This window comes from Notamacropus eugenii, chromosome 7 (assembly GCF_028372415.1).
Source record: "Notamacropus eugenii isolate mMacEug1 chromosome 7, mMacEug1.pri_v2, whole genome shotgun sequence".
Taxonomy (NCBI): domain Eukaryota; kingdom Metazoa; phylum Chordata; class Mammalia; order Diprotodontia; family Macropodidae; genus Notamacropus; species Notamacropus eugenii.
Genome location: NC_092878.1, coordinates 4,765,343 through 4,785,438, shown reverse-complemented (window position 1 = coordinate 4,785,438; position 20,096 = coordinate 4,765,343). Strand labels below are relative to the sequence as shown.

Here is a 20,096-nt window from a genome sequence, read left to right as displayed (position 1 = left end):
AGGGACTATAATGTGAGAAATAATATGGTTTATTTTTATCCATATCTACGTGGATACATATACATATCTAATATGCATATATATTTCATATGATCAGAAGAGTATATATTTTAAAGAAACCCACTGAGGATAACAACATTATCCTTTTTACTATGGTAGACTAGGGCTAGTTTAAATTAAATGAAACATACATCTCATGCATGGTGTGTACCCCAAAACCATCAAGCTGGGCTAATTTTGTATAATATATAATGAAAAAAATTGGCTAAAAAAGATATTAAGACACATTTTGGGAATATTGCTTGATGAAAACTAAAAAGTGTTTCTCCCATCTGCCCTGTCCACTGATTTCACAGGTTCATATTATTGCTTCATATACGAATGAAAAAGAAGGGGGGATAATTAGAACTGAGACTAGTGGAATTCCAAGTATATCCAGACTACAGCTTGGTTCTGAGACAATTGTAAATCAAAAGGAGCTTGTAGTCTGAGTCACACCAAAAAGGAGCAGGAAAGAATGGATTTCCAAAATGCCCGCCTCTGGACCAAGAACTCAGACAAGTGCCAGCTAACCCCCAGGGTCCCCAGATCATTGTGGCATGTCTTCAGATGCATAAATATGTTATTTCATTTAATACTGCAGCTGTCTGGGATGGCATCTGCACTTTAGACATGTGTGTTTTCTTTTCACTTACAGCCTAAATCAGACAAAAGTAATTTATGATTTTTAAAGAAGAAGGAAAAAAAATCATGAATCTATCCCAACTGGGAATTTTGGCATTAAGTCTTTGAGCTGAATCACTGAGATAATATTCTGCCAAAAATGTTTCTAAGAACAGTCTTGAAATTCTTTTAATGTATGAATAGATTCTTGGGATCTTTCCCAAAGACCTTGGGAAACATGATAAAGAACATTCTTCATTTTTTGCTAAAGGCTTATGAGGTAGGAACTCATCAATTATGTTCACATTTTCTAGTCAGACAAAAGGGGAGGAAACACAATAGCTAATCAGGCTCCATGGAGGGAGACGCAAAATTCACAATAACAGCACTATTTCAGCCAGTAGACCAGAGGTGTTAACATCAAATAGTAGAGGCCACTAAACCATACGTAAGGATCTCTACAAGCTACACATTACTTAGTTTTCAAATGTAATATTGTCTATGTTTTATTGTATTTTTATCAATTTTGTCAAATATTTTCCAATTATATTCTAATCTGGTTCAAACTGTACCCAGGAGTATTATGGGCTATAAGTGGCCCACAGGCTATATGTCTAAAAAACGTAAAATATGTGACTCAAATTTTATTACTGCCCATGAAACAAATTTTTAGTTATGAGGTGATAATTATTAAAAGGCCCCATTTAGGTGCTGCTTCACAAATTACAAAAATACTTCCTTCAGGACCACCCAAAGAGGTGGATAGTACAAATATTATTATAACTATTCTTACTTTTCAGATGAAGAAACTGAGGCTTTGAGAGGTTAAATAAGTTGCTCAGTCATATAACGAGGTTAGTATTAGAGGGAGGACTTGAACCTCAGGCATTAAATTGAGTGTTTTTCCTACAACCCTTTGCCACCTCCATTCTTCCATCTAGACAGACAACCTAAATCGAGGTGTTATAAATAATGGAACTGTATATGGTTATAGGTATGCCTGATTTAAAAAAAGATTTCCTCCTAGAGTTCCTTCGTGCATTTAATTATTTGTGTTATGTAAATTTGAATTACATACAACTCATAAAGAAAGCATCCAACTGTATAAAATGAGAGTCTCCCAAGTTAAAAGGGTTTTCTTTAGTATCCTGGCTTTTAATAGAATATTCTATTTGGTTTCATTAAACTGAAAAAGATCTTGAGGTAGAAGCTGTATTGCAAAAGAAAGGGAATGACCTCAAAAAACTTATACCTTCACAATTTTTCCCATCACTTGCCACATGGAAACCAGCATTACACACACAGTGGAAACTGCCGTCTGTGTTTATACACCGTCCGTTGTTGCAGATCCGGCCATTCTGTAAACATTCATCGATATCTAAAAGCAAAGGAGAAAATAATAAAAAATGGAGATACAAAAGGTTTTAGCTTTTTTTAAAAAAAGGACTATTTTCTTTTATTTGTTCTCCAACTACCCTCAACTTTTTGGTCTCATCTCAAGAGTGAATCCATTACTTCCCTATATACTTTAGTGGTATATTGGATCTCAGATAATTTAATATTTAGTGGAATTTTTAAATTCTGAAAATTACCTGTTTCCTTTTGAGTCATGTAAACAAAACTGATTTTAAAACTATTCTTCAAAAATAATCTTTAGAGAACTACGTACACTATTAGGTTTCTAAATTCTGGTTAGTAACTGTCATTAAATTATTAAAAGGGCAAGTCCTATAGTTGGACATATTATCAACCACAGTAAAATCAGTTATATTGAGAATGATCAGACTAGTTTTTATTCCTCATTTATGCAAATGAATTATGTCTGAAAATAAATCACAATTTCTAAAACTAGCTTCATGCAGTCGTATTGTTTTCATATTCTTAGATTGTTGGGTTTTTCCCCATCACTTTGTGAATGTTCTACTTACCAAATGAAATAGTAAAGTTAAGGCTGCATTTTTCTCATTTTTTCTTTTTGTTTGTTGTCATAGCAAGTTAAACTCTAGTGGTTAGTTTTACAACTTGACTACAGTAAATTCTTATTTTGATTTAAAACTTCCTGATTAACTAAATGAAGGCAGCATGACATGCTTGGTGCATTCACATTTTCTCAGCTTTTCAGATTAGTTCTAGAAACTATGAAACCACAAAACTACTTGACGGAAAGAGCCAAAATCCATTGTCTATTTGTTACATAATCTTTTCCAAGGCCCAACTACAGGATAAAATTTTTCCAAAAGATGTGGACCAAAAAGATGGTGTAAGAGGTAGGTGGGAAAGATAATCTGTGTGTGTGTGTGTGTGTGTGTGTGTGTGCGCACGCACTTCAAATGTTTATGTGTATACATAAAAATATACACATATGTATCTGTGTTTGCATATATGAATGTATAGATTTATGTATGTATGTGTTACACATGTATATTATGTATGTCACACATGTATATTATATATGTCTGTATCATATTTGAAGCAGTCAGAAGGTAAGCTTGAATACCCTCAATGAGGCCTACAAAATTTCTCTCTCTTCTCAAGGTTTTTCTCTTTTTAGTTATCAATTCAGTTTTTATTTTTAGGCCTAGTTAAAGGCTATCATCTTCCTAAGAGTTCTCCCAATCTTTAGTTGTCTTCCCCAAATACCATTCAGCTATCCTTCTGATACCCCCATAATCTTGATGTGTATCACTATCCCGCTCAAAATGGCTCTCTATTGCTGATTGATGAATAAAGACCAAATTCCTTAACTGGACATCCATTACACCTTCCAGTCCATGCTCCAGTCAAACTGGTCTACTTACTATTCCCCAAGCAGTTCTACACCATTCCACCCCATGCCTCTATTCATGTCTTCTTCTGGAGCTATCCTCCCTTCACGTCTCTACCCGATGAACTTCTTTCATCTGTCCAGACCCAGCTCCACAACCATATCCTTCACGCTTGTTCTGTTCCCCTTAAACCAATGTGATCCCTCTTTCCTGTGAACTAACACCCTGCCTGCCATTTCCACAGTTTGCTTCATACTGTATCCATGGACCTGTCTCATGTTTGTACAAGACAATTTCTCCCAGGCAGAGATTGCTTTATTCATCAGTATATCACTCTTAACACTGAGGAAAGTGCCCTGTTGAAGTTAATTGGAGCTGATCCTCAAAAGTTTTCCTTCTGTGCAGATTACGCAATGGCTCCCACGTTCGCTCTTGAAGCGTCAGAACAGAGGGGACGCCATCTGGTCTCTATACCGTTAATTAATGATCCTTTTCTCAGTAGCTATTTTCTTCTTTCCGGAACATAAATTGTGGCGTAACCTAAAAAGTAGTATGGCTACAAATGGCGAGCCTTCAAGGTCTCCAGATTTTCTTACTCTGAAAGAAACGATGGTGGCAGCATTCTCCTTCCACAACAGTTTCCTGTTTTCTTCTGATCCCCTTCTTCCATTCTTTTTTAAAAATCTGCTCAGAAATGATCTTCTTGGCACAGTTGGCTTATTCTTTCCTGCTCAGATCTTCTTCGTGCCTTTTCTTGTATTCTTTCATAGTTTGTCCCCATTCCTTATTCAGAATGAGTTCTTCACTTTTTTCTTTTTCATCTTTTACTATTTAGACCAAGCAGTGGCAGCCAGACAGACAGCATGGCAATCGCCACTCCTTTGTAATATGAAAAAACTTGATTCAAGCATAGAGATAAGTAGCAAAAGAATCAATCATTCATCTCCTTTATGTTGAGGAATGCCTTTATTCTCTGAATCCTATTCTTTAGTCTTAAAGTATATATGCCAGGCACTTAAAATAAAAAAGAAATATTCACAGCCTATATTTCCTATCATAAACACCTGGGCTAATTTTCCCCTTCATCTCTAAACAGGTTATTTTCAATTAGCTACCATGACTTCATTGCTACCAATACTTCATTACTGCATGACTTCATTTTTATAACCCACTTCTAATAGTTTATAAAATCTTCTGCTTCTTTCATCACAGTTGAAATAAGTTTAAATCGCTTCCTTTGATAAAACTTTCAATACATTCATCGTGGATATTTCCATTTGTTGAATTTATTCACTTTCCTCCATCCAAATAATAACAAAATGTTAAACTCAATTATTTTCCCATCATTGAATATTCAAAACTCTCCCTGGACCCCTACTAATTCATGATTCTGAAATTGAACTTGCCTTTCTAAGTTCTGTACTCTTATATGTATACACTTTTTCTGTCCTCTCCTCTTCTTCCTTTAAGATTCCCTCTGGAGCTAAGCACAGAAGCTTTGGATTTCCCTTGTCTGCATCTCCCATCCAAATATCTAAGCGTTCATGTTACTACTCAGACCAGGATAACTCTTACACCATCTATTGAGAAGCGTACCACTCCCTAAAGCCTTCTAAGAATTACTACAAAGGAGTAATGAGAACATCCTACTACTCTGCTGCTACTGGTCATTCTCTGGACTGAAAATGCTCTCATTCTCTCTTCTCTTGCAGTTTATTAACAAACATAAAAGACAGATTTGCATAGATAATTTCTTATTCTCTGCTATAACACAAAGCCTAGAACCCCAATGATATTCACAGAGTTTATTTTTAACAGAACATTAAAAAAAGATTCTAAACTTAGTAAGGCAAATGTCCCATCTGTTCCAGTAAATCATTTCTAATTAGTTAAGGTTATCATTAGAATGCTAACCCCCATCTCCATCAGAATGGGGGCAACATGGTTTACCCTCAGCTCTCTGGAATCATAATTGATTCCTGTATTTGTCAGAGTTCTTCACTCTAAGTGGGAATTTGTTTTCCTTAACAATCTTTATGGCAAAAATGGCATTTGTGTTGGGCCTTCAAGGATGGATAGAATTTTGCTAGTTAAAGAAATTAGATGGATGGAGCAGGAAGGGCATTCCAGGCAGACAAGCTGAGTTACAGAGGCAGAAAGCACAAGGTATGTGTGGAAGACAAAAAGTGGTCTACTTTAGCTGGAACATATAACAATACTTGGAAGCAACCAGAGGGAGCTTACACTGGAAAAGTATTTTGGGGCCAGATTATGAAAGACTTTGAATGCCAGAGCAAGGAATTTGGATTTAATTCAGAAGACCATAGGGAGACCTTGAAGATTTGTGAATAAGGAAGTGATGAGATAAGAGCTGTGCTTTAGTAAGACTCATTGGCAGCAGAATTTAGGATGAAATAGTATAGGGATAGACTGGAGGCAGGGAGGCCAAAAAGTATGCTACTGCAGCAATCCAAGCAAAAACTATTAAGAACCTACAATAGGGCAAAGGAAGTAATAGGAACGATATTTCAGATGTTTTTCAAGTGAAAGCAAAAATTGTTCTCTCTTGTTATAAGGTGAAGATTGTTAAAAAAAAAAATGCAAACTTTTCCTTTCTTTAAAATTTTCATCAAATGATGATGTTCCTTTTAATTTTCATTTTATATTTTTATTATTTGCATTTATATTATTATAGGCCTATCTAGGTGCATGGCATGATAGCCTTCCTGTTATCTTCGTAGGTAACTGCAACAGAGACAAATGTGGAGGGGAACAAAGTCTCTTTGGGAATTTAATCAGGGGTGGCTCATTTCAACATCAATTATTTACTTTGAAGTATTTTTAATGGCAGCCCAGTAAAAACCTGTATCCTTATGGAGTTTCCCAACTTAGGAAGGTCTAACTGGCTTTTTCCATACCCAAATCTCTAGTTCAGAAGTTGATTATAGGCAACGGTAGTTTAGGATCAATAGTAAGGAATATGACATTTTCCTTCAGCAGAAGGAAATATATATTAATGCTAAAGGGCAAGGGGGTTGGAAAAGTTTAAATTTGTTGAGGAAGAATTAGTATTTTCACTCCAGGTTAAATCTTAACTATGAAACGCTACATTTTACCTCGACATTCAGTCCGTGTCAACGTGCTCTGATATCCAACTCGACACTGGCATATGTAGGATCCTTGAGTATTGACACATTCTCCACCTATACAAGGATTTTTCTCACACTCATCAACGTCTGTAAAACATAAACAATAAATTGTAAGAAACTAGATGGCAATAATGCAGCTGCAAGAATTGCTTGGTTTTGTTTTTGAGGCTGACTCTCCCTATCTTGCCAAGACTGGAAGTACAGCAATCACTCACAGGTCTGATTCTAATACTTATCAGGATACCATGCTCCATTTTTCCAACCTGGATTGATTTGGCCCTCCTTAGGTAGCCTAGTGGCCGGCCCTTCGTTCCCAGGATCTCATGAGTTAGTGTGGACAGTCACACAGGTTTATCTCTACCAAAACTCAAAGCTATGAACTCAATCAGCCTCCTCAGGAGCAGGCATTACGGTGGGCACCACTACAACTGGAGGCAAGAATTTTAAGAGTTGGGTTTTTCCTTCCACGTGTAAAATGTCTTACTTCAATACTTCAACAATCTGTTATTTGAATGTTATGGAATTACCTTAAACAATACGGATCATAACTCCTCTATCATCCATCAGTGAATAAGCATTTGTTAAGGCACTAACAAGTAACAAGAACTACATGAGGAATCAAAATTGGACCTATGACTTCACTGATATAAGGAACTCCCTCTAATCAATGCATATTGGCAGTTTCGTTATAATTCATGCTCCTGTGAAGGTTAAGAAACTTGTCTGGGATCACAAAATCAGTATGTAGCTTTGAAAGGCCTTGAACACAGGTCTGGCTGACACTGCTATCAGATCTCTATCCATGATACAACATGGGCTTCTTACTTTTACCTACTGCGGTAATTCTAAAGGCAATGAGGATACAACTGCAAAAATACAGGAGGTCTTCAGAAGTGTCTATGGCTCAACACTTCAACTTTTTGGGAACAATCTTGTGAGAAGCTTCTAAAAATCTTACAAGGCCATTACAGCATATAGTCCATCATGGGGTCTATACTCACAACCAGTCCTAGGTTTTCAGGCCATGGTAAAGGTTATCTCCTTTTAATAGAGGCTTTGAAATAACTGGGGTCATTTATATTCCATAATGATGCATCATTTGGCTTGTATTTGTATCCCCAGAATTTAGCACAGTGACTGGCATATATTAAAGAAATACTTGTTGACTTTACTTGGCATGAGGCATCAAAGCAGAATTTTACTAGAGATGCAAAAGACCACAGTTTTTAAAAAATAAAAGATTATATAACATCTAATATGTTTTAAGAATGTTTTTTCAGGAAAAGGACCTATATGTACAAAAATATTTATAGCAGATCTTTTCTAGGGGCAAAGAACTGGAAATTCAGGAGATGCCTGTCAGTTGGGGAATGGTATGTGATTATGATGGAATGCTATTGTGCTACAAGAAATGATGAGCAAGATGCTCTCAGAAAAACCTGAAAAGACTCACATGAGTTGGTGCAAAGTGAAGTGCACTGTGTACAAACTAACAGCAATATTAGGAGATGATCAGATGTGAAGGGCTTAGCTATTCTCAGCAATGCAATGATCCAAGACAACTCTGAAGAACCTATGATGAAAAATGCCATCCATCCCCAGAGAAAGAACTGATAGTGTTGAATACAGACTGAAGCGTGCTTTTTAAACTCTTTTGGAGGTTTTTTTTCTCTTCCTTTGGTCTATGTTTTCTTTCACAACAGGACTATTATGGAAATGTTTTGCATGACTACACATGTATAACCACACACGTACATCAAATTGATGAGGAGGAAGAAACAGAGAATTTAAAAGTCAAAGTTTTAAAAACAAATGCTAAAATTTGTTTTTATGTATAACTGGGGGGAAATAAAATACCAAGTAAAAAAATTAATTGAAAAAATTGCAGCTTAGGGAACATGAGGACTTTCTGCTCGTATCCTTCCTCCTAAACTACCTTGTATATTCATAAACACAGATAATTATGTCAAAAGAACAGCTTTTTCTTTCTCATTTTGCACATAACTGGCATCTTAACCCAAGTGAACAGATTTACTTGGTTCAATGAGGGAGGGCACTCTCTTCTGAATTTTTTTCAGAGAATCACCTTAAACAGGTGACGGCACAATCCTTGGGGCAAACAGACAGTTTTCTGTATTGGATTTAGACTAGATGCTGACCTGCACAAGTTGAATATGACTATTTCCTGACATTCTTGAAGTGCCCAGGGAGCTAGAATATTAGCTATCCTTTTGAGTGTAGAAAGTAGAAATATGGATACTTTGGAATTTCCCACCTTGAGTTCTATAAACAACATTAGCAAGGCCATGGAGGTCATTTTCAACAGGAAGGACTTGTCTATAATATAATTTGTATTCCCAATAAACATCTACCAGAAATCTCAGCACCCCATTAGCCTTATATTCTTCTAGAATTTTAGCCCTGCGCCAGAATGCTGAGGTGCCCTTTGCAGATCTCCAAGCACCACGCAAATGCTATGTTTATTGCTGTTAATCCCCAAGGCCTAAATTCTCTCATTTCATGAATGATTAAATTGAGGCCTAGATAAGTTAGAAAATGTGCCCAAAGGTTCCATTGCTAGTGACTGACTGAATCAGAATTAGAAGGCAGGTTCTTCTGACTCTCGGTTCAGTGCTGAAGGAGAGGGGACACCTCACCGAGAAACTGAGCAGAACTAGAAACCGGGAAGTATTGGTTTTTACTTTCTTCCTGTCTAAATCATTGACACAGAAATAGAGTAGCTAAAACTGCCTGGAAGAAGGAAGATTTTTAGGCATCTAGGTGGTTCAGTACAAAAAGACAACAACAAAACAAACCACTCACTTTTAAGTCAGAAAGATCCAAGTTCAAAACCTGCTTTAGTTACTTAATAGCTATGCAACCCTAGATAAGTCATTTGGCCTATTAGCCTCAGTTTACTCATTTGTAAAGTGGGGATATAACAGCACCTACTTCATAGAGTTATTATGAAGCCCAAATGAAATGTCATCTGTAAAGCATTTTACAAACTTTAGAGCTATATATGTTAGCTGTTCTTATCACCACCATCACCACCACCACCATCATCGTCATCACATGCTTTTTGGGAGTTTTCTTCTAATCAGTAATAAAACTGGTTCTATTAATGGTATTTACCTTTTGGTTACCAACTTTAATAAAGTAAGTAGATGACAACTGAAATAGTTTTTACTTCAGTTTTAATCACTAACCAATCCAGAGAGAATATCTCTCTATAAAGGCTATTAATCAAAGATTTAAAAACAGGCAGTAGGATAGAAATAAGCCATGTTTTGTTAGACTTTTATTCTAACAAAAAAAATTGAATTCTACACTTTCACTGGTGAAGAGTGCATGTGACAAACAAGCGATTTACACAATCACAAAATCTCAGGCTAAAATCTCAGCATCCATTCAGTCTAATCCACAGGCCTCCAAAAGAAACTCCCTACCATAACACACCAGACAAGTGGTTGTCCAGCCTTTGCTTGAAAACGTCTAGTGGGCAGCTCTCTTTTGGAGAGCTGAAATTGTTATTAATAGCTGCATTTAATATTTTAATGTTTACAAAGTATTGTATACACGTGTAATATCTCATTTAAGGGTTATTATCATCAATTCTCATTTTTGAATGAGGAAACTGAGGCAACTAGAGGCTAAGTGACTTGTTCAAGGTCCCATAGCTAGTAAGTATCTGAGATTGCATTTAAATTCAGATCTTCCTGACTATCCACCCTAGGTTGTATCCACTTGTACCACACATTTTCCTTATTAGAACATTTTTCCTTACACCAAGCTTGTTTCAAACAGGAGTATGTCTTTCCTGTATACAGTAGGAAGGAGAGCCTGAAGGAAGTTTCTTAAAGCCTCAGTGAGTCTTGTTTACTCGACAGCCCAAGGTTATCAATCACAGTCACACGTCCCTCTGAAGGCGGTTATAAACTTAAGGCTCACAAATAAGCACGTCTCCTGAATCAAATAAGAAGGTCTCAGTCCTTCCCTACACACCGAGGAAGGAACAACACACTTGCTTTGCCTGGAAAATCAGGTCTTGTTCTCACTCTTAGTCTCATCTGCCACTAATCATGTGACCTTCAGCAAATCACTTTTCCTTTCTGGGCCTCCAGTATTAGGAGGCTGAGTGGACAAGCAATCAGGTTTTTCCTGTTCACATATTTGAGGATATTTATGGTTCTATATTAGATTTTAAGGACCTCCCTTTCTCACTGATCTGGCCTCCTGGAAAGCAAGGGATTTTTGTTTTGTCCTGTTTTATTTTACTGTCTTTGTGTCCTCAGGGCCCAGAACACTGCCTGCACATAGTAAGGGGCAATGACAGGAAATCAGTATGTGATTTCGTTTGGTAGAGGGGAGTCTTTGATGAGGAAACTTCTACCAATCCAAGTCACTACTTTCTCTGCAACTTACAGTCATAGAGAATCACCCAGAGCACTGAAAGAATAAATGAATGGCGTAGTGTTACACAGCCAGGATGTGTCAGGTTTGGGACTTGAACCCAAGGCTTCTTCCTATAAGGCCAGCTCTTTATCTGCATCATCACACTGCCTCTCAGTGGTTAGCAAATGCCTGTGTGTGCTTGATAAATGCCTCTTTAATAGGATTCGTTTGAATTATATTCAACTCAATGGAAGAATTATTTTCATACACTTGTCAAAAATAATGGCTCAGTATTAAGGATGCCTGGTGGCCTGCTGTAAAAGGAATCCAAGGTGTGGAGGGTGGGAAGTGGGGAGCAGGACAAGGTAATAAAAGATTATTCAGATAAAAAATGATGAGAGGGAAAAACTGGCTGAATCAAATTAAATTAAGCTAATAGGCTAGTTGTGAGTTAAAAAAGATAAGCACTAGAAACAAATAAATATTCTCCATAAAAAAAAAATCAGTACAAAGAGGTTTTTAGAAAAGAAAGAAAAAACTGTAACCAAGAATCCTGAGGTGTCTATTGCACTCTGATAAACTAGGTTTCAGAGTGCTCTGGGCTGGAGGTTTTGGAAAAGACAAGAAAGAAAAAGAGAGAGGGGGAGAGGGAAAGGGAGAGAAGCAATCTGGCCTGTAAACCCCCAGTTCCCTGGGCATCTTCCGGCCATCCAAAGTTACCTTCCTTTGGAGAGGAGAAGGAATGGGGAGAGGGGGACAGAAGGGAGCAGATGAGCTGAGTTACTCAGCTCGCTGGGTACCCATTCAGGCAGCTCAGTCTGCTCATAGGTCTGTGTTCATCCTTCCTTTTCAATGAAGACCACACCATCAGAGACATGATGACGACTTACACTTGACTTTGTTTTGAGTGAGGGAGGGCTGTGCAAGGTCACCAGCACAACAATAGGTCCCCGCCCAAACCCCACTGGAGGAATTCAGAGTGATTATCAATAGTAACTGTTGCTCTTTCCCTCCCAGCTGGTTTTACTTATTTTTTCTTTTGCTCATTAAAGGGGCCACTCTCCATTTACTTCTTAAAGAGGCCTATTCACTGAATGGGCACTACTTCCCTCTAAGGGGGTACCTGAATAGGCCTAGGTCTCCCACTGCATCCTAGGCCATCTCCAGTCATCCTGATGAATATCTGGTCACTGGATCCAGATGGCTCTGGAGGAGAAGTGAGGCTGGTGACCTGCCCAGCCCTCCCTCACTCAAAACAAAGTCAGGGGCAAGTCATGTCATCATGTCTCTTCGGTAACGAAGGATAAACACACACGAACAGGTGGCCTACAGGTCTCACGGGGCCTACAGCACTTGAGTGTGGCCTAAACCAGATTAAAATGTCTTGAGAAGTAGTAACAAAATAAATAAAGCACTCCAAAACATTGATAATATTACATTTTAAAATGAAGTCAATATGCAGCCTGCAGGAATACTTGTTTATGGATTAGTGACTCCCATTTCGATCTGAGTTTGACACTGCTAACTCAGACCAGTTTTGGATCAAACAACGAGGGCAGTCCTGTGCTCTGCTGATTACCATCTCCCTGAAAAAATCAATGGTAGACTGAGAATAGAGCTCACTATTCCTATGCCACTTATGGAAACTCAGTCCCAAATCACATACCAATGCACTCTCCACGAATGTCCAGCTGGAATCCTTTGTTGCACTCACAGCGGTAGCTTCCAGGGGTGGGAATACAGTGTCCATTGAGGCAGAGACCTCGGTACAGTTGGCAGTAATCAGTACTAATATTGACTGGCAACACCCCTGTAAAAATGTTTTTGATGAAGGTTAGTGTTTGGCAAAACAACACTAAACGTAAACATTACTTACTGTACGTATGCTAAACAGCAAAACAATAAGTAAATAGTTATATCCCAAAAAGTTACTATTTCCTGTTTATCAGTCATACCGCTAGATCAGACCTGTTGAGAATATAGATGACTAAGCAGAAGATACTTCATGCTTCCACTCCAGCCTTCCAAAGTCATTTCTCCCCTGTGGGGCACATACGGGCAGTGGGGCATGCCCCTCTACTCCACAGGCTGCCATACAATAAGTGGGAATATATTATTACTATTTTCAAGCAGACAGAACCAGCAGGTGGATGGCATTAACCACATTGAACTTGCCTGGTATAACATGTTGCAAGGATCGATTTTACACCTCTAACATATTCTGTACATAAAATGTGCACCCTATAAATATCTTAACTCTCTATTTAATGATAAGTTTTCCAGATGATGATTTCAAATTCACTTGCTAAAACTGAATGTAAACAAAGCAAAAATTCAGTAGCATGAATAGGCATTAAGAACCCTGTACAACATGAGGAAAATAGTCAAGTGCTAATTTAATTCTTACGTGATGGTTCCCGAGATGGATAAGGTTCTGGGAATTGTGGTCTAGGGAGTGGTGGATAGATGCCAGGTGGCACAGGGACACCGGGAGGAACTGGGCCACTGGGAGGGAAGACACCAGGAGGCAAAGGAATATCAGGTCTTCCAGGAACTAATCCAGGTAGGGTGCAAAGCCTGTGGAACTCCTCTGGGAAAAAAAAAATACCAGGGTTAAATTCAAGCTGTGGGGGAAAATAAACAATATTATATATTAATTATCTGCAGATTTTTAAAAGTGATTCCTTCAGTTTCATTAAAAGAAAAATTTGCTGCACGTCTATGACATACAAAGAAACGCTAGTCACAAAAAGAACACAAACCAGAGTGAGGCAGGCATCTTCAAGAAGTTTACAGTTTTGTATGGAAGATAAGGCACGTATACATATATAACTAACCTATAAAGCAGCCTATAGTTCAGGGTAGACATATGAGGGTTCAGTGGAGGAAAATATCACTTCCATGTGGGAAAGGAATCAGGAAGAGCTCTGTTTTCAAGGTGACATCTGAGCTAGACCTTAAAGAAGAAGCAGCGGAGGGGAAGAAATCTAGGGAGCAGGAATGCTGCTTATCATAAGAAAAAGCATGAATTATAATTGTGTTCGGGGAGCAGGAAGTAGTCAAGATTTATTGAAGCACAAGATACATGAAAGGGAAGAGCATGAGATAAAGCTGGAAAGACAAAAGACTGGGGAGAGCCTTGAATGCCAAGCTAAAGACTTAATCTGTAGGCAACAAGAAACTTTACCAGAAGGAACACAGTAAGGGCTCTGTGTTAAGAAAATGAATTTCTTTAGACCATAGGAAGGTGAGGTGGGAAACAGTCTCATCCTTCAGGAGGCTATTGTGATAGCAGAGGCAATAAATAAGGAAGGCTTGGACCATGGGAATGGCAGCTAGAATGAGAGATATTGTAGAGGCAGAATTCATGGGGTTTGGGGGCCTCCTGGATATGGGGAAAAGCATGACAGCAGGAAAAAGGAAGAATGTCTCTGGAGTCTAGGTGACTGGAAAAACAGTGTCATCAAGAGAAACAGGGAGGTCACAAGGAGCTGGTTTGAAAAATGGAAGAATTTCATTTTAGAGGCATGTTGATACACCAGCAATAATGCAGATGGCAGCTAGAAGTGCACACTGACACACTGGGAGATGGCTAATACCACAGAAGGAACAGTGGAGGCCAAGACGATAAGCTGCCAAAGGAGCACGAAGAGAGAGATGACAGCAAAGGACAGCCAAGCCTTGGGACAACCTCTACGTAGGAGGTAGTAAATGAAGGAGAAGCTGGGGAAAATGAAGGAGAAACAGAAAGAGAGGAAAATGACTAGGAAACTACTGTCCCCAAAAGCTAAGGAAAGAGAGAATTCCAAGAAGGAAAAGGTGGTGAATAATACCATATGCTTAAAAGAAGTCAAAGGATATAAACACAGAGGAAAGGCTAATGCAAGGGTGGGGAACCTGTGGCCTTCTAGGTCCTCAGGTGTGACCTTCTGACTGAGTCCAAGTTTTATAGAACAAATCTTTTTTTAAAGGGGATTTGTTCTATGAAGTTTGGATTCTGTCAAAGGGTTGCACTTGAGGACCTAGAGGGCCCTATGTGACCTTGAGGTCACAGGTTCCCTATCCCTGGGCTAGTATATTTGGTTACTCAGGTATCATAAGAGATCTTTGAAAAGACAATTTTAGTCAAGTTGAAGGTTCAGGAATCTAGAGGGTTCAAGAATGAGTAAGAGATAAGGTAGTGGAGAAAGCAAATGCAAATTTCTCTTTCTAGATATTTCCTGAGAAAATAAATTAAAGTTACCCACAAACAAGAAGTAGGATGAAGAAAAGGTTTGTTTTAAGAGAGATAAGAGAACTTATTTGTAGAAGAGGAAGTAGCCACACAAGGGGAGACGGAAGATTCAGGAAGGAAAGAGGAACAATGAATGGACCAAGGACCTGAAAGAGGGCAGAGGGGAACGGGATCCCAGAGAGAGGAAATGGGTGAAGACACAGAAAGTCTAAGGTACTTAGGTAAATTGAGGGCAATTACATCAAACGGCTACTGTAATAATCTTATTAGAGCAAAAGAACTGAGACTGGGTGGAGCTGCGTAACTGACAACTAAAAGCATTACAGTATCAATAAAGTAAGAAGGGATCTCAGAGTTCTAACATCCTCCATTTTGCAGATGAAACCGAGATCCACAGAATTTAAACAACTTTCTGAGGGTCACACAGGCAGTCAGTCCATGGCAGTGTGGACTTAAATCCAGCTCCTTTAACTTCAAATCCAGCTCTTTCCCCTGTACCACACTGTCTGCCTCTCATGTAGGTTACTGTTTTGTGTTCAAAGAATTCAGACCTAGAGGCTCCAGAAGACAACTTGGGAGTGGACACTTTCCTAACTGAAGGGTTGTGACGAAGGATGCAGAGAGTCTCTGCCATCTCTGTCATCTCCGTGTAAACCTGCTCATCATGATGATCAAGCAGCCTCACTAATTCTCCAGCTTCCACACTGCCTTTGAGGACCTTAAAGCACAGTTCAGACTTCTGCAGTGCCTTGCAGGTCCTTTTTGGCTTATCTAACTTCTTGTTTGCACCTGACTTACCCGACAAGCGTACCTATTCTATTAAATCAGGCAGTCTACAAATTAGCTATGCAGGATTTCCTTGGAGCACCTGGCCTTTTGAATCTCTGGCACAAGTTTTTATTGAGCTTCCAAAAGGTGTTTTTAAATAGTTTCCAGGCTCCCTGTGGGTTATTCACTTTGGGTGATTGAAAAAAAAAAAAACCTATTCCTTCCCCTTTTGCCCCCAAATAATGCCCACATTTTGTCATAGTTCCCTTTCTTATAACTGAGGAACCATGTGGTGGATTCCTGTTGGTTTTTCCTCTCTTGCCAGGATTTTGTACTTAATCACACTATAATCACTACCACATAGTGGTTCACCCACAGATACTTCCTACACCAGTTCCTGTCCACTGTTCAGAAACAAACCCAAGCTATTTCCTTTCTTTGTGGACTCTAATTTGACATCTTCTAAGAAGCAGTCATTTGTCTTATTCAAAAACCTTCCTCGTTACATCCCTAGGGAATCCTGCCACTTTATGGGTAGATAATTATGATGTTCTTATGCTGTCTCCCATTATTACTACCTGGCCTAATTTGGCGGCTTTTCCAATCTCATTTAACATTCCCAGGCCAGTTTTATTATCCAGGTCAGGTGGTCTGTAGCATGAAGCCCTATTACCACAGTTTTATTTTATATTTGGAATTTCTTCCCATGGGGATTCTGTAGCACTTTGTGTTGCCTGGTTAAGAAAATAGTAACCCACATTTATATGGCAATTTAAGGTTTGCAAAAGCTTCTTTTTCAACGAGGCACAGTGTAAAGTGTTGGATCTGGAGTACAAGGGCCTAGATTTGAACTCTAGCTCTGCCACTAAGTGATCTTGAGAAGTCACTTAAATTTTCTAGTCCGAAGTTTCCTCATATGTTGAATAAGGGGGCTGGACTAAATGACCTTTAAAGTTTCTTTCAGTTCCAAATCTCTAGTAATATCAACCCTCTGAGGTATTATAATCCCTGTTTTGTAGATTAGGAAACAAATTCAGTGACATGACTTGCCTAGGATTCCACAGCTAGAAAATACTGGAGGAAGGATTTGAACCAGAGTTGACAGTCATTTCCATTACATCACAGCACTGTTCATACTATGCATGCATTTCATTACAGCACTCTCCTAACTAAACAGTCTATGCCCCGGCAGCGTCCTGTCCTCGCATCTGTCCTCTTTCTCACAAGTTTCTGAAATCACAGTTCCATCACTTGGTACTAATCTCCCATTTTTTAAAATGCATCTATTTCTAAAGAAAATACTGAAGAGTAAGCACGCCTTTTTATTGTTTCCCTCTACTGTTTTATCTGTGAGTTAATGAAGAGAGTGCTTCATTATAAAGTTATTTGGGGCACATTATCAAATTCCACCCAATTATTCCAGCAGGATTTGGGTCAGTCTGAATCTCCACTTCTCTCACTCACCAACGCAGAGATACACCATTGTCTCACAACAGTACCACACATCCTTTTCATGTAAAAACGACAGCCTTTTAAATGTTTGTTGTAAGCATCCTTGTGCCATTTTTTGTTGAGGCAAAACACGTAATTTTTGGAGAGCTTCTACCTACCCCCAAAATTCTCCTAGATGCTGATCCATTGAAATCTGCTTCCTCCATCATCATTATATTTAGAAATTCTAAAGTTCTGAAGAATGTGGTACTGCCAGGGCTTCCAGGGAGACCCAAAACTATTTGATCCTCATATTTCCTGGTCTTCCAGAATATTGCATTGATCTTCTCCACCGTAACTACAGACCACTTAAGACCACTTAAACCCTAAGCACATTCTTAACACTTACAATTTCTAAGCTATTTTTTTTGCAGTATTATAAAACAGTGACTAAGCCATGTCTTAAGAGTAGGTGGAAGCCTGAAACTCCTAAAGCAGTGATTGACCAAAGTAGAAACTCACTAGATGTTTTTCTTGAAAAAGCACTTCAGTGTACTGAAGGACTTAATGTAGTTTCTATATGTAACTAATTTAACTTTTGGGCCATACTACTAAGAACAAAAAGAATCTGGCAACACATATGACATGCTAGATGTTAAAATATAGTAAATGTTTTTATGACTTCTTTAATTTCCATATATAATTCCCAGCAATAAACAGAAATTTTATTTTAACATCCATGTGCAGGTGTGCAACCTGCAATAAAGAATTACAATTCTGTAACCAGTACAGTTGATGGCCAAAAATAAAATTTTTTATTCTAAATGAAATACATGGCATTGTTACAAAGAGAGATGCTTCTAATTTGATATTCACTTGTTACCTTAAAATTCCTTGGTCTACATTCATTTTACAGGATACAAACTACATAACGGTAAACTAAGCACCATGCTCAACTCTAGAATCATAAGGGTAGAAAGAGACGTAGAGAGACTATCACTAGTTCAACAAATATCAACTGAGCACCTGTTATGTTCCAGGTCCTGTGCTAGGAACAGAGAAACCAAATAAAAAGCGGTGGATCTTGTCTCCACACAGTTACTATCTACCAGGAGAAATAGGGCTTCAATATCAACTTGGAAAAAGGTCTCCAAGGGAAGTTTTTATCAATGATTTGAATAAAAGCTGAAATGTTACAAATACCAAATTTGCTACAAGGGACAGCTCCCCCAGATGACAGATTCAAAAGAATCCTGACTTGCTAAAACATCAAGTCAAATAAAAAAAGATAAAGTTCATCAGAGATAAATGTAAGGTAGATTACAAGCTCAAGACAGATCAACAATATTATATAGAAGCAAAACAAACAAAAAAAAGGCCAATGCAATCCTAAATCCAGGCCTAGAGTGGAACTGTTTAGAAGTTGTATTCTATGATAACGAGACCATATCTGGAGTGTTATACTTAGGTCCAGGCACCACTTTTAGGAAGGCTATTTGTAAACTATAGAGCATCCAGAAGAGTGCAACCTGGAAAGTGAAAAGTCTCGAGATCATGGGCATGTGAAGCGCTGTTGGAAGAACTGCAGGTATTTAGCCTGAAGGGAAAACTTGAGGGGAACATGATAAGTGTATTCAGGTATTTGAAGACAATATACTAGAAGAGAACAACTTTATTCTATGAGACCTCTGAGGGGAGAACGAGGAACAGTGAGTGGAAATTGCAAAGAGGCACATGTAGGCGTCACCTACGGAAAACTTCCTAAGATTTGAGCAATAAAAAGGAAAATAGGCCGCTTCAGAAGGTAGCTGGTTTCTCTACCAAGGGTGGGGAATGTGTGACCCCAAAGCCACATGGGACCCTCTAGGTCCTCAAGTGTGACCCTCTAACTGAATCTGAACTTCACGGAACAAATTCCCCTAATAAAAGAATTTGTTCTGTAAAGCTTGGACTCAGTTAAAAGGCTGCACCTGAGGACCTAGAAGGCCACAAGTGGCCTCAAGGCCACAGGTTCCCCTCCCCTGGGTTAGACAATAGTTCATGAAATCCCTTCCAACTCTTTTTATAAGGGTGGTACAAGAACTTTAGAAATTCAGAAGACAACATTTCTAGTTTCAGTTATCAGGACATATTTCATAAATGACATGACTTCTGAACTAAATCTTGAAGGATGAGTTTCCAAGAGCTGGAAATTAGAGAGGGAGAGCATGCTAGACAGAAAGAAAAGCATATGAAAAGAGAAGCAGAAACCATGAGAAAATGTAAACTTTGAAGAGTTAGGATTGTTTCATCCTTTGTATCTCCAGAGCACAGCTCATTGCCTAGCACATAGTAAGCATTTAATAAGTGCTTATTGATTGATTTATAAGTCTAGAAAGACAGGCTAATGCCAGGTTAAGGAGGATCATGAATGGCAAGCCAAGGAGCTGGATCTCTATTAAAAAGATTTTTTTTTAAAAAGGGAAATTGTGATCACAGCTGTACTTTAGGAAAATTAACCTGACAGTAAGGTACAGATCAAATTGGAGGAGGAAAAGATAGAAGGGCAGGGAGAGCAAGTGGAAGGTAGTTAGTCCTGTACTAGGGTGGAAGGCATAGTGGGAAAAGAGAGGCAAGTAGGAATGTAAGTGATACTGCAGAGGTAGGAATAAAAGGATTTGATTTGATGGATTGGGGACAAGAGAAGGAAGT

General features: G+C 38.5%; 1 protein-coding gene across 1 annotated transcript in view; it reads right to left on the bottom strand.

Moving 5' to 3' along the window:
• FBN1 (fibrillin 1) overlaps positions 1-20,096 on the bottom strand; it is a 290,028-nt gene that overhangs the window by 112,181 nt on the left and 157,751 nt on the right. Inside the window, exons 10-13 of the mRNA XM_072624719.1 lie at positions 13,380-13,562; positions 12,639-12,782; positions 6,545-6,664; positions 1,916-2,041 (exon numbers count right to left, since the gene is read on the bottom strand). Of these exons, the coding sequence (XP_072480820.1) occupies positions 1,916-2,041; positions 6,545-6,664; positions 12,639-12,782; positions 13,380-13,562 (573 nt within the window). The remainder of the gene's footprint in view (positions 1-1,915; positions 2,042-6,544; positions 6,665-12,638; positions 12,783-13,379; positions 13,563-20,096) is intronic.